Below are 15,614 nucleotides of genomic sequence, written 5' to 3' on the forward strand. Positions count from 1 at the left end.
AAGACACATAGCATGTATCCACAGGACATGTGGCCTGTAAATGTAAAAGTATCATGATGATCTCCCCACTGTCAAAACATTCCGGTGTAGTCCTCCAATCAGATATTCGGGATTACAAAGGGGGAAGTGACCATGAGAAAAAGACTGAATAACCAACGAAGGGATAGCGATCTACGAGTCGGGGCGTGGAATGTCAGAACCTTGAACGTGGTAGGAGAGCTAGAAAACCTAAAAATATAAATGCAAAGGCTCAATCTAGATATAGTGGGGGTCAGTAAAGTAAAACGGAAACAAGGCAAGGATATCTGCTCCGACGAGTATAGGGCAATATCAACAGCAGCATGGAATCTTATAACGGCATTAGGATTCGTTATGAATACAAAGGCAGGGCAGAGAATGTGTTACAGTGCACAGTTCAATTATAGGATTGTTCTTATCAGAATCAACAGCAAACCAACACCGACAACAATCGTTCAGGTATACATGCCGACGTTTCAGTATGAAGATGAAGAGACAGAGAAATTACGTGAAAATACTGAAAGGGTAATGCGGTAAATAGATGGAGATGAAGATCTAATACCCATGGGAGACTGGAATGCAGTTGTAGGGGAAGGAGTAGAAGAAAAGGTTACAGGAGAATACGGGCTTGGGACAAGAAATGAGAGAGGGAAAGAGTAATTGTGGTATCAGCGCCAGACACCACACTTGCTAGGTGGTAGCCTTTAAATCGGCCGCGGTCCGTTAGTACACGACGGACGCGTGTCGCCACTGTCAGTGATGGCAGACCGAGCACCGCCACACGGCAGATCTACAAAGACGTACTAGCACTCGCCCCCGTTGTACAGCCGACGTTGCTAGCCATGGTTCACTGAGAATTACGCTCTCATTTGCCGAGACGATAGTTAGCATAGCCTTCAGCTACAGTTGCTACGACCTAGCAAGGCGCCGTATTCAATTGCTATAATCCTTCTGCATCATCAAGAGCAATGTTCTACAAATGTGGATTAAAGTTAAGTATTCCAGAAGCTACGTACTTTTCTTTATAGCATTCATTACGTATCCTGTTTCAGACCTGACGCCAGCCTGCGTGAGCTTATAGCGTGCATTTCGGCCTCCTCTAAAAACAGTGTTGGCAATTCTGCCGACACTTCAGTAATTGAGTACTATAATAAATTTTAGCGTATACTCTGTTCAAGAATCACAAGAGGAGGCGGTGTACTTGGAAAAGACAGGGTCATACGGGAAGATTTCAGTTAGATTACATCACGGTCAGACGGAGACTCCCAAATCAGATACTAGACTGTAAGGCGTACCCAGGAGCTGATATAGATTCAAATGGCAATGTAGTAGTGATGAAGACTAGGCTGAAGTTCGAGAGCAGGAAGAATCGATATGCAAAGATGTGGAATACGGAAGTACTAATAGATGTAGAGACACAAGTTCTCTAATGCTATAGATACAGGAATGAGAAATAGTTCAGAAGGCGGTTAACTGAAGTGGAATGGACATCTCTAAAAAGGGCAATCACAGAAGTTGGAGCGAAAAACATAGGTACAGAGAAGAGAACTGCGAAGAAACCATGGATAACGGAATATATTCTTCAGTTGACCGATGAAGGAACAAAGTACAAAAATGTTCAGTAAAATTCAGCAATACAGAAATTCATGTCGCTGAAGAATGAAATAAATAGGGAGCGCAGGAGAACTAAGACGAAATGGCTGAATGAAAAATGTGAAGAAATGGGAAAAGAAATTACTGTCGGAATTGACTCAGGGTATAGGAAAGTCAGAACATCCTTAACTGACGTTAAAAGCAAGGGTGATAACATTATGAGTGCAATGGGAATTCCACTGTTAAATGCAGAGGAGAGAGTGAATAGATGGAAAGAGTACATTGAAGGCCTCTATGAGGGGATGATTTGTCTGAGGTGATAGAAGAAGAAACAGGAGTCGATTTACGTAGAAGAGATAGTGGATCCAGTATTAGAATCAGAATTTAGGAGAGCTTTGAAGGACTTAAGGCCAAATAAGGCAGAAGGGATACACAACATTCCATTAGAATTTCTAGTATCATTGGGGGAAGTGGCAACAAAACGACTGTTCACGTTGTTGTGTAGAATGTATGAGTCTGGTGACATACCATCTGACTTTCGGACAAATCTAATCCACACAATTCCGAAAACTGCAAGAGCTGACAAGTGCGAGCACAATCAGCTGCAGCTCATACATCCAAGTTGCTGACAAGAATAATATACAGAAGAATGAAAGAGATGTGCTAGGTGATGATCAGTTTGGCTTTAGAAAAGGTAAAGGCAATTTGACGTTGCGGTTGATAATGGAAGCAAGACTAAAGAAAAATCAAGACACGTTCATAAGATTTTTCCACCTGGAAAAATCTTTTAACAATGTAAAATGGTGCAAGATGTTCTAAATTCTGGGGAAAATGGGGGTAGGGTATAGGGGGAGACGGGTAATATACAATATGTGAAAGAGGCTAGAGGAAATAATAAATGTGGACAACCAAGAACAAAGTGATCGGATTAAAAGGGGTGTGAGACAGGGATGTAGTCTTTCCCCCTACTGTTCAATCTGTACATCGAAGAAGCAATGATGGAACTAAAAGATAGGTTCAGGAGTGGAATTAAAATACAAGATGAAAGGATTCCAATGTTACAATTCCCTGATGACATTGCTGTCCTGAGTGAAAGTGAAGAAGAATTACATGATATGCTGAACGGAATGAACAGTCTATTGAGTACAGAATATGGATTGAGAGTAAATTGGAGGAAGACGAAAATAATGAGGATGGCAGATACGAGAACAGTGAGAAACTAAACATCAGGATTGATGGTCACGAAGTACACTCCTGGAAATGGAAAAAAGAACACATTGACACCGGTGTGTCAGACCCACCATACTTGCTCCGGACACTGCGAGAGGGCTGTACAAGGAATGATCACACGCACGGCACAGCGGACACACCAGGAACCGCGGTGTTGGCCGTCGAATGGCGCTAGCTGCGCAGCATTTGTGCACCGCCGCCGTCAGTGTCAGCCAGTTTGCCGTGGCATACGGAGCTCCATCGCAGTCTTTAACACTGGTAGCATGCCGCGACAGCGTGGACGTGAACCGTATGTGCAGTTGACGGACTTTGAGCGAGGGCGTATAGTGGGCATGCGGGAGGCCGGGTGGACGTACCGCCGAATTGCTCAACACGTGGGGCGTGAGGTCTCCACAGTACATCGATGTTGTCGCCAGTGGTCGGCGGAAAGTGTACGTGCCCGTCGACCTGAAACCGGACCGAAGCGACGCACGGATTCACGCCAAGACCGTAGGATCCTACGCAGTGCCGTAGGGGACCGCACCGCCACTTCCCAGCAAATTAGGGACACTGTTGCTCCTGGGGTATCGGCGAGGACCATTCGCAACCGTCTCCATGAAGCTGGGCTACGGTCCCGCACACCGTTAGGCCGTCTTCCGCTCACGCCCCAACATCGTGCAGCCCGCCTCCAGTGGTGTCGCGACAGGCGTGAATGGAGGGACGAATGGAGACGTGTCGTCTTCAGCGATGAGAGTCGCTTCTGCCTTGGTGCCAATGATGGTCGTATGCGTGTTTGGCGCCGTGCAGGTGAGCGCCACAATCAGGACTGCATATGACCGAGGCACACAGGGCCAACATCCGGCATCATGGTGTGGGGAGCGATCTCCTACACTGGCCGTACACCACTGGTGATCGTCGAGGGGACACTGAATAGTGCACGGTACATCCAAACCGTCATCGAACCCATCGTTCTACCATTCCTAGACCGGCAAGGGAACTTGCTGTTCCAACAGGACAATGCACGTCCGCATGTATCCCGTGCCACCCAACGTGCTCTAGAATGTGTAAGTCAACTACCCTGGCCAGCAAGATCTCCGGATCTGTCCCCGATTGAGCATGTTTGGGACTGGATGAAGCGTCGTCTGACGCGGTCTGTACGTCCAGCACGAACGCTGGTCCAACTGAGGCGCCAGGTGGAAATGGCATGGCAAGCCGTTCCACAGGACTACATCCAGCATCTCTACGATCGTCTCCATGGGACAATAGCAGCCTGCATTGCTGCGAAAGGTGGATATACACTGTACTAGTGCCGACATTGTGCATGCTCTGTTGCCTGTGTCTATGTGCCTGTGGTTCTGTCAGTGTGATCATGTGATGTATCTGTCCCCAGGAATGTGTCAATAAAGTTTCCCCTTCCTGGGACAATGAATTCACGGTGTTCTTATTTCAATTTCCAGGAGTGTAGAAGAAGTTAGGGAATTCTGGTACCTAGGCAGCAAAATAACCAATGACGGACGGAGCAAGGAGGACATCAAAAGCAGACTAGCACTGGCAAAAAGACATTCCTGAACAAGAGATGTCTACTACTATCAAATATAGGCCTCAATCTGAGGAAGATATTTCTGAGAATGTTCGTCTGGACTATAGCATTGGACGGTAGTGAAACATGGACTGTGGGAAAATCGGAACAAAAGATAAGCCTTCAGTAAATGAAAGAATATCACGCCTCAGAATTGTTACGGCTTTCGTGGCCACTTCTTGATAAACTGCCTTTTTGCTCTCGGGTTCTTCGGCCAACGTTTGTTTGATGATTTTGTGTTGTTTCGCCAGCAAAGCTTCGCCCTCCACTGCTGATGGTGGACTGGAGGCGCGCTCGCGGCTGCAGATTATACACTGAAGCGCCAAAGAAACTGCAAGCGTATTCAAATACAGGGATCTGTAAACCGCAGAATACGGCACTGTGGTGGACAACGCATATATAAGACAAGTGTCTTGTCATATATAAGACAAGTGTCTGTTACACTGAAGAGCCAAATATACTGGTACACCTGCCTAAATCGCGTAGTGCCCCCTCTAGCACGTATAAGTGCGCAACACTACGTAGGATGGACTCGAATAATGTCTGAAGTGTTGCTGGAGGGACTTGACACCATAAAACCTGTAGGGCTGTCTATCAATCCGTAAGAGAACGAGGGACTGGAGATCTCTTCTGAACAGAAAGTTGCAAAACATGCCACATATGTTCAATAACGTTCGTGTCTGGGGAGTTTGGTGGCCAGCGGGAGTGTTTAAACTCAGAAGAGTGGTCTTGGAGCCACTCTGTACCAGTTCTGGATTTGTAGGGTGTCACATTGTCTTGCTGGAATTGCCCAATGCACAATGAATGGATGCAGGTGATCAGACAGGATGCTCACGTATATGTCACGTGTCAGAGTCGTATTTAGACGTATCAGGGGTCCCATATCAACCCAGCTGCACACGCCGCACACCATTGCAGAGCCTCCACCATCTTGAATAGTCCCCTGCTGACATGCAGGGTCAATGGCTTCACCAGGTTGTCTCCATACCCGTACACGTCCATCCGGAAGATAAAATTTGAAACGCGACTCGTCCGATCAGGCAACATATTTCAAATAATCAACAGTCCCACGTCGGTGTTGGTGGGCCAAGGCGAGCCGTAAAGCTTTGTGCCGTGCACTCATGAAGGGTAGACGAGTGAGCCTTCGGTTCCGAAAGCCCATATCGATTATGTTTCATTGCATGTTCGCACGCTGACCCAGCATTGAAATCTGCAGCAATTTGCGGAAGGGTTGTACTTCTTTCACCTTGAACCATTCTCTTCAGTCGTCGTTGTCCCCGTCTTGTAAGATATTTTTCCGTCCGCAGCGATGTCGGAGATTCGATGATGTACCGGGTGTCTGATATTCAAGATTTACTCGTGATACTGTTGTACGGTAAAATCGCCACTTCGGACACGCCGTGTCCCATCGCTCGTGCGCCGACTGTACACCATGTTCAAACTCACTTAAATCTTGATAACCTGCCATTGTATCAGGAGTAACCGATCTAAAAATTTATCTATACACTTTTTGTCTTATGTAGGTGTTGACACCGCGTGCTTGGGGGGTTCTTATACGATATTAGGTAGATGTACCAGTTTTTTTGTGTGTTCAGTGTATGTAGGTGGTGCGACAAAGTCCAAGGGCTTTTTTCGTTGTCATTTCTGGTGTGGTTCGCCGCTTGTTACTCCCAACGGTGGTTCGCTGCAGCACGGGAATTCAGGACCATTCACCTTGAGGCCTTCTTATTTCTTGTTGAAGTTTTTGTGTTTCTATAGCTTCTCTGAACAAGCGGATGTGATAGCTTTTTTATGCAACAAGAACTTCCGTGTCGATGAATTTTACTGCGTGGTTGGTCTCACTCATCGCGTGCTTTGCCTAGTGAAATAGCTCGTGGAATGGTAGCTTCTGCTAACAGCTGGAAGGCGTCGCAGTCCTCTTAGTTCAGTGGTGGGCAACATTTCGAATCACAGGCACTTGACTTAGCACCTCATAAACCTGAAGGTGTGGTACCTCGTACATCGACTGTATGTATTGGAATGACTGTACGATCATGAAAGACCAGGATCACAGAATATAAGAGGCACTGCAGGTTGGGACGGGTGGAGAAATCAGCCATGGCTGAGCACGCGTTGTGTGAGACCGACCACATGGTAAAGTTCGCCGACACCGAAGCTCTTGCTGCAGAAAAGATCTATCACACTTACTTCTTCAGAGAAGGTATAGAAATACACATCCATGAAGGTAGCTTCAACAAGAAAGCAGAAAGCCTCAGTGTGAACAGATCTTAGATTCCCATGCTGCAGCGAACGACCGTTTCAGGTAGCAGTAGGCGAACCGCACCAGAAATGACCACGGAAAAACCCTAGACGTTGGCGCGGCAGGTACACTGCGTCCGCGAGATCAACTCCAGTCCACCACTAGCAATGGACGGTAAAGCTTTGACAATGCTCGCCATTCGTGCAGGTGAAACGTAAAAAAATCATCAAACAATCGTCGGCCGAAGAACCCGAGTCAGACAGAAGTCAACAGACAGTTTGTGAAAATCGAGGCTGACCAACTGTCTCAGGGGAATATATGTTAAGGTCATTTTTCTGAAGATTTAATTTAAACTACTCCAGTTCCTTCATCATAGAAATAGAAACCAAAGAAAGCAAAGAATACAGGACAATTTTAATTTCGTGTGCTTCATAACTAAAGTCGTATGTAGCCTCTTACATGAAAGGTTACAAAGAAACTTGAGGTAAATATGGGGGTGGGTCTGTTTTGATTCACGTAATGGAAACGGAGAAGCTATTGGATGGTAGAGAATGAACTGACCAAGAATGAGTAAGGTTAACAGTAATATGTACACATGTTATGCTGACTGGAAAAAGACGTTTGACAGATGCAATGCATAGTCTCCAAACAAGTCATTGACGACTTCGCTGTCCCAGCCGCTGAATACTCTAAAAAGTAGGGAATAAATACATATGCTTGTCAAAAGTCAAAGAAAGGAAAGCATTGTTTAAATGATAACAATAGTATATGCCACATATAAAAGTTGCATCTTATTTAAAGTCAGTGAAAAATACGTACATGGGCAGACATTTACAGAATAACTCAACTTTTCAGCGGAAGACACGATAGAAGTGACCTAGCGCTCATAAACCGAATAACGCGTGTCTCAGAATGAATAGATAGTTTCGATTTGAAATACAGTTCGCTGTTATCTTTCATAGGATATCTGCGGGAGGGTACTGTGGTACTCCGTCCTCATTGTCCTCGACAAACTACACTCCTGGAAATGGAAAAAAGAACACATTGACACCGGTGTGTCAGACCCACCATACTTGCTCCGGACACTGCGAGAGGGCTGTACAAGCAATGATCACACGCACGGCACAGCGGACACACCAGGAACCGCGGTGTTGGCCGTCGAATGGTGCTAGCTGCGCAGCATTTGTGCACCGCCGCCGTCAATGTCAGCCAGTCTGCCGTGGCATACGGAGCTCCATCGCAGTCTTTAACACTGGTAGCATGCCGCGACAGCGTGGACGTGAACCGTATGTGCAGTTGACGGACTTTGAGCGAGGGTGTATAGTGGGCATGCGGGAGGCCGGGTGGACGTACCGCCGAATTGCTCAACACGTGGGGCGTGAGGTCTCCACAGTACATCGATGTTGTCGCCAGTGGTCGGCGGAAGGTGCACGTGCCCGTCGACCTGGGACCGGACCGCAGCGACGCACGGATGCACGCCAAGACCGTAGGATCCTACGCAGTGCCGTAGGGGACCGCACCGCCACTTCCCAGCAAATTAGGGACACTGTTGCTCCTGGGGTATCGGCGAGGACCATTCGCAACCGTCTCCATGAAGCTGGGCTACGGTCCCACACACCGTTAGGCCGTCTTCCGCTCACGCCCCAACATCGTGCAGCCCGCCTCCAGTGGTGTCGCGACAGGCGTGAATGGAGGGACGAATGGAGACGTGTCGTCTTCAGCGAAGAGAGTCGCTTCTGCCTTGGTGCCAATGATGGTCGTATGCGTGTTTGGCGCCGTGCAGGTGAGCGCCACACTCAGGACTGCATACGACCGAGGCACACAGGGTCAACACCCGGCATCATGGTGTGGGGAGCCATCTCCTACACTGGCCGTACACCACTGGTGATCGTCGAGGGGACACTGAATAGTGCACGGTACATCCAAACCGTCATCGAACCCATCGTTCTACCATTCCTAGACCGGCAAGGGAACCTGCTGTTCCAACAGGACAATGCACGTCCGCATGTATCCCGTGCCACCCAACGTGCTCTAGAAGGTGTAAGTCAACTACCCTGGCCAGCAAGATCTCCGGATCTGTCCCCCATTGAGCATGTTTGGGACTGGATGAAGCGTCGTCTCACGCGGTCTGCACGTCCAGCACGAACGCTGGTCCAACTGAGGCGCTAGGTGGAAATGGCATGGCAAGCCGTTCCACAGGACTACATCCAGCATCTCTACGATCGTCTCCATTGGAGAATAGCAGCCTGCATTGCTGCGAAAGGTGGATATACACTGTACTAGTGCCGATATTGTGCATGCTCTGTTGCCTGTGTCTATGTGCCTGTGGTTCTGTCAGTGTGATCATGTGATGTATCTGACCCCAGGAATGTGTCAATAAAGTTTCCCCTTCCTGGGACAATGAATTCACGGTGTTTTTATTTCAATTTCCAGGAGTGTATAAGGAGTCAACCGAACCCTGGAGAGTGAATCTCAGCAGTTGAAAATGATCCATTGTCATTATGTTGGCAGTGTTATGTGATTTTGTCGCTAGAAGTGGAGCCTGCACCTGTTTCTATTTATATCTGACATGCAATGACATTTGATTTGAACTGTCTGATCACTATAGCTCGTTAGAGTGCTGTAAGTTTTGGGCAACTAAGGAGCACCAAAAGACGCATATTTTGGTGATAGTTATAGATGAGCCCGTGTAAAATTGAATTCCGCGTACATTAAGCTCAACATTCACTAATACTGTTTTATCACATTGATAAAAAATACGGTAAACATTATTTTAAAAATTACCCACCATATTTCCCGTGTCACCGGTGGAAGTGGAGTGCTTGGTGGTGCGACGTTGCTTCTGTAAACAAACGTCTGCCTAATGACTCTTCCCCGACAGAATAAGCAATTTATCAGTTTGTAAAAACAGGAATGTCTGTCATTACTATGGAGGACTGACTACAAAAATATACTTTAGAGATCTGACGTCCAGTGGATTTTTATTTGCCCCCTTTACGTGTGACGGAACTATTCCAACAATTTTTGTTCATTTTACCATTTCGTTTACCATTGTTATTTAAGAATGCATATGGACCAGTATGAGAGTCCACCTTAAAACCTTTCTTCCTCTGTGTTCGAGAACTTGCTATGTTTGGTTATTCTATGTAAAGTCTTGAGTTACTCATAAACACTCTTCAGACGTGGGATTATTCAAGTGAATAAGATCATTACGTAGTCCTGCGTCTGAAACATGAACGATTAAGTTGGTCTCTGACCACTGTATCGGCTTAAGAAATGTTAAAGCCCTGATTTTCACATTTGAATGTACAATCCCGCATAAGACTTTGCAAAACTGTAACGCATTCCGTCAGTGATTGTGCAGATAACTTAACATGTCCTACAAAATTTATGGAATGACATCGGCCTGAGAATATTACTCTCAAAATATTCAGTTAATTTTCTCTGTATGTTGTAACACAAACTGGTTCCTGTGCGAGTAGTTGGTGCTCAAAGCTACCACCAGTATTGGATAATACGAAAGCACATTTATTTACCTCACCTGCCAGTCTGTGTGCTGTAAAGTGTTGTTACAGCCTGGCTACGTATTTGCACCATTGTTCCTTTGGGTGGAACGCTGGTACCGTCCGCCTGACGTCCTCTTGCCAATGGTCGCGTTCCTCCAACCGTTTCCTGAGTAGCACTGCTGCGTAGCAAGAAGTTCAATATTTGTACAGTAACATTAATTTTCTGCGGAATCTGGAATGTACTATAGACATATTAATGTTCTCAAGAGAATCTTGATAAGGATCGATGTAAGACATGACCGAAAGATCGACAAGAAAGTAGCACAATTCCCTGAGTTTGGAATCGAGAAGTCTCAAGGTCCGCTACAACCATGGACTGTCTTCAACTCAACACTGTGAGTTAGCAAAATGTGGAAAAACGTGCCCTCTTGAAACAAAACATACCTCGTTGCTACGATTCACTCGATTTCGTCTGAAGTAAATCCTCCTCAGTGGCCGCCAGTGCGTGCTATTACCAGTTACAGATACCTGTTCGAAAGTGAGTGTTGCATAGGTCTGGTAGTCCACATGACTGCAGACTGTGCAGTCCGATCGACTGCGCCACTGAATGTGAGTGATCACCTCCCTCACGATCGGGTTCTGAAACACCACTTCACGAATTATTTATTGCAACACTCATCGCGTCCGCGTCCAGAAATGGGTGGATGACGTTTCCAACACAGTCCACCTTGCCGCTGAAGACGATATCCACAATGACCAGTCCTCACTGCTACAGCGAGGCTCTGGCTAGCTACAGGAGCCAGCCCACTTCAAAGAACCTCACAAACTTTCAGGAGATAAAAGACTTATTTTTAGGATTAAAAAGACGACATAATAAGTACAGTCCATGAAGAATAAGACTACATGTGAGACCTGTCTTACTGGGGGAACCTAGTTGCTGCTGTACAGCGAAACGGTAGCCTGCAAGACAATGTAATTTACTGAGCCTAGGAATAAGGCGGAGCATTTCGCAAAGCTGCCGCTGCAGCCAGTCAGACTTCAGACTCCCCACGCCACACAGACGCTGCTGACAGTGGCAAATGGGTCTTTTGTTTCATCAGTTTCTCAATTTTGGGACAGGATTCTGCGTAGTCTACATCACGTGATTCATTACTTGATCAGTATAACATTCTATATATCGTATGCGGCACCTCACCGGGAGTAGTAAAAAAAAATCCTTCTGACAATTTTTATTTTCTTGTGGCTGCCTCCCAATCTCTTGACCCATCGAAGGAAGGTATTTTAATCCCCTTTTGAAAACTGGGAAACGCAGTACATGTCCAATGTTTGTCTCACCAGCTGCTTAAGACGGATCTGCCATGTCTAGATATTAGTACCTACACAGTTTCTCTTTCGTTCACAGTGTGTGCAATAGAGATATCCCTCCGCCTTTGATGACTTGTCCTTACTGGAGACGGCGCTACAAAAAGCCTTCCAAGAAGCCTGTACATAAGGTGTTCCTTCTCAGCGTTCAAAAAACTGGATTACTCCACTACGTGGGACTAATGTCTGTGAACGTCCTCTCCCTTTCCCTCCTGCTTCATGCCAACAACAACAGCATGTAAGTTGTAACTTGCTTGAAAAAGACTGGGCAAATGGATACGGAAGAAATTTTTAAGTTTTTCAGCTGAGAAATGCGTACGTGCCCGTTATAATGGTCCGTGTTCTGGCTTTGACTTTAGTGAATAGAGGATAAGTGCTATCAACCCACTGTTGAATCAGAAAGCCACGCAACTATAAAAAGGAGGAATGGCTTGCACGGGATGCAATCAGTGAATACAACTATCTGACAATAGCATATACCGCACTGGTCATTCGGATAGGATGAAAGAACCATCACCCATTTCCATATAGGACACTGCCCAGTAGATAATGTATTTTTCCTCCATCAGGAATATATCTGTCCCCTTTCTGACCCTCTCCGACTTTAAATGACTAGGGCATAAGTACCTTTGTGTACTGCATTTTAACAGAGAATTTCACATTTTGACGAGTAAGCTAAATTTAGGCAAGGACCTGTCTTCTGTTTCGGCTGATAGTGAGAAAAGATAGCAAAGCTTTTGAGATTACGTATCTCATGTATATTTCAGCGTGAGCTTTGAGGCTGGAGCTTCTGGTTTGTTGCAGAACGGCTGGCTCATAGTTTTTCAGTAACACAGTTAGCAGTTCTAGTTACATGTTTTAGCGTTTTAATTGCCTTTTAAAATGTGTGTGTGTGTGTGTGTGTGTGTGTGTGTGTGTGTGTGTGTGTGTGTGTAGTGAAACAACAATTATCATACTATTATATGTGTTATATGTGACAAGAGAGTCAGAGGTAGCTTCAGTTTCGTGTGACAAATCCTTGTAATCTTAGGTTTCAATCACATTTTTAAGGAACATAACAATAAATGATACCACATGTACAGAAAACTTTCGGGCCTATGCAGTATACTTATGAACTTTTAACTATGAGTATAATTAACAATGGAATGTAAATCATGATTCTGCAATTTAAATTAAAATGAACTGTCGAGATCGCAATAATATGTCTTTATATTTCCTGTTGCAGCTTATATACAAGCAACCTTCAGAATTTTTTGGCCCCCTATAGCTGGTGCTGATGGCTCCTCGGATTTCTCGTGGTACCGCCAAAAAATTCTGAAGATTGCTTTTATATAAGCCGAAAGCGGTCAATAAAGAAACATTATTGCGATCTCGATTGTTCGTTTCAACTTAACATACAACATCAGGTCACTCCTTTTCGTAGACTATGTTCTCAAAATTTATGTAATACCTCTATCGTTGGCAGTCTTGGCTGTATGAATTTTAGTAACACGGAAATAAAGAAATAATGTAATTATTCGCATATGAAGGTCGTAGATAGGGGAAATCAGAAAACATAATGAAATTAAAAACTTCAAATTTGTTCTGTTTGCGTTTTACAGAGGAATCAGAAAATTTCTCGTTGTCTGTCAAGCTGTAAAACTCCCTGTGGCAATGGATGCATTTCTCAGAAATTTTGCTGGATAAAATGCCGTCCAAACATCTCAGGTTTGCTAACCAACTTCTTTTTATTTCGACAGGAAAGAAATTTGCCGTTGGAATAAATACAGTATTTGTTCCCTGAATGCCGTTGCTGTCAACAATAGTAGGAAGAGTGTTGCGTTCATACTGTACGTTCCGAAGCGAGAACATCTTACTGTGTCGTTATTACAGGCCATAGGTGTTACAGTAAACGTGACGAGGCTGTTATTTCTTGATTGCAGGCTTTCGTCTACATGTCGACGGCGTATTCACATGCTCCCAGAGATGAAATCGACGAGAAGTTCTACGCTCCAGCACTGAAGGCTGAGGAGCTGCTCAAACTGATCAGCGTCATGAACGACGAACAGCTGGCGCAGATACTCTCGCTGTGAGTGATCAGCTTTCTCTGATTCCTGTTGTAGAGAGTTGTTTGCAGCATTTATTTGTCCACATACAGCTGAAATCTGTAGCAGTTCGAATCTGCAGAACAAGAAGAAGAAACCTTACTCTCCTGTTATTTATTTTTATTGCCATTTGGTGTATGTACCACTCTGTCAGCCGCACATTACAAAGGTAATACAAACTGGCGAACCTAAAAATTGAGATCACCCGCCCAATAGTCTGCTGATCCAGCTCTGGAACGCAATCTAACACCGATTCTGCGTGGCACGGATTCCATAAGTCCTTGATACCGTCGCCTAACTATTTATTACCTTTACAGATGAATGGAAAAACTGGTAGAAGCCGACCTCGGGGAAGATCAGTTTGGATTCCGTAGAAATATTGGAATACGTGAGGCAATAATGACCCTACGACTTATCTTAGAAGCTAGATTAAGAAAAGACAAACCTAGGTTTCTAACATTTGTAGACTTAGAGAAAGCTTTTGACAATGTTGACTGGAATACTCTGTTTCAAATTCTGAGGATGGCAGGGTTAAAATACAGGGAGCGAAAGGCTATTTACAATTTGTACAGTAACCAGATGGCAGTTATAAGAGTTGAGGGATATGAAAGGGAAGCAGTGGTTGGGAAGGAAGTGAGACAGGCTTGTAGCCTCTCCCCGATGCAGTTCAATCTGTATATTGAGCAAGCAATAAAGGAAACAAAAGAAAAATTCGGAGTAGGTATTAAAATCGATGGAGAAGAAATAAAAACTTTAAGGTTCGCCAATGACATTGTAATTTAGTCAGAGACAGCAAATGACTTAGAAGAGCAGTTGAACGGAATGGACAGTGTCTTGAAAGGAGGATATAAGATGTACATCAACAAAAGCAAAACGAGGATAATGGAATTTAATCGAGTTAACTCGGGTGATGCTGAGGGAATTAGATTAGGGAATGAGACACTGAAAGTAGTAAAGGAGTTTTGCTATTTGGGGAGTAAAATAACTGGTGATGGTCGAAGTAGAGAGGATATAAAATGTAGACTGGCAATGGCAAGGAAAGCATTTCTGAAGAAGAGAAATTTGCTAACATAGAGTATAGATTTAAGTGTAAGGAAGTCGCTTCTAAGATTATTTGTATGGAGTGTAGCCACGTATGGAAGTGAAACATGGACGATACATAGTTCGGACAAGAAGAGAATAGAAGGTTTCGAAATGTGGTGCAACAGAAGAATGCTGAATATTGGTTGGGTAGATCACATAACTAATAAGAAGGTATTGAATAGAATTGGGGAGAAGAGGAGTTTGTGGCACAATTTGACTACAAAAAGGGATCTTATCAACGACCATTGTCACTTATATCTCTTCTCCAATCTGAAGCTCTTGGCTGAACGGACTGGCAGAAATTATGATTTCCAGTCAGAGGAAAATCCTTTCTCTCCCACTCCATCTTTCAGCCACTTTCTCGAAGTCCTCCCCAGTAGCAGGAATTCAACCCTGGAATAATCTCCTGCATTATGTTGGAGAGCTGAATAACAGACAAAAATTAATGACATATCTATTACAGCAACAACAGTGGTTACCATCGTGCCTGGACGCTCTCGTTGACCATCGTACATCCTTCTTTTCAACCAGACCTTCCTCAATTATCGGCATTCAGAGGTTGTGCAATCTCCATAAATTTTCTTTCCCTTGAACTCGCTGTATCAGAACACACCTATTTCGTACACATATAAACCCTTTAATATACATGCCACTAACTTTTATTCTTAGTATTATTATTGTTATTATTATTATTATTATTATTACTGTTACCACTATTAGTGGTGGCAGCAGCAGTAGCACAAGTATTGCTAGTATCAACTTCATTAGGTCATAGTCAGTTGAATTTACTCACATTTTGACGAGGAAGGGGCATTAGGATTGACTTAGTGTTTTGTGTTTTCGAATCACTTCACACATTAACATGTACAACTGAAAACACTTGTAAGTACGATGCGGACTCAGAAACAGAAGAGGACAGTTGCAGGTGTGTTCAATTATTA

At 44.6% G+C, this 15,614-nt stretch overlaps 1 protein-coding gene across 1 annotated transcript in view; it reads left to right on the forward strand.

Annotated features, from left to right (window-relative positions):
* LOC126142862 (fatty acyl-CoA reductase wat-like) overlaps positions 1-15,614 on the forward strand; it is a 156,638-nt gene that overhangs the window by 31,818 nt on the left and 109,206 nt on the right. The window contains exon 3 of the mRNA XM_049915292.1: positions 13,429-13,574. Coding sequence (XP_049771249.1) covers positions 13,429-13,574 — 146 coding nt within the window. The remainder of the gene's footprint in view (positions 1-13,428; positions 13,575-15,614) is intronic.

Source organism: Schistocerca cancellata, unplaced genomic scaffold, assembly GCF_023864275.1.
Source record: "Schistocerca cancellata isolate TAMUIC-IGC-003103 unplaced genomic scaffold, iqSchCanc2.1 HiC_scaffold_756, whole genome shotgun sequence".
Taxonomy (NCBI): domain Eukaryota; kingdom Metazoa; phylum Arthropoda; class Insecta; order Orthoptera; family Acrididae; genus Schistocerca; species Schistocerca cancellata.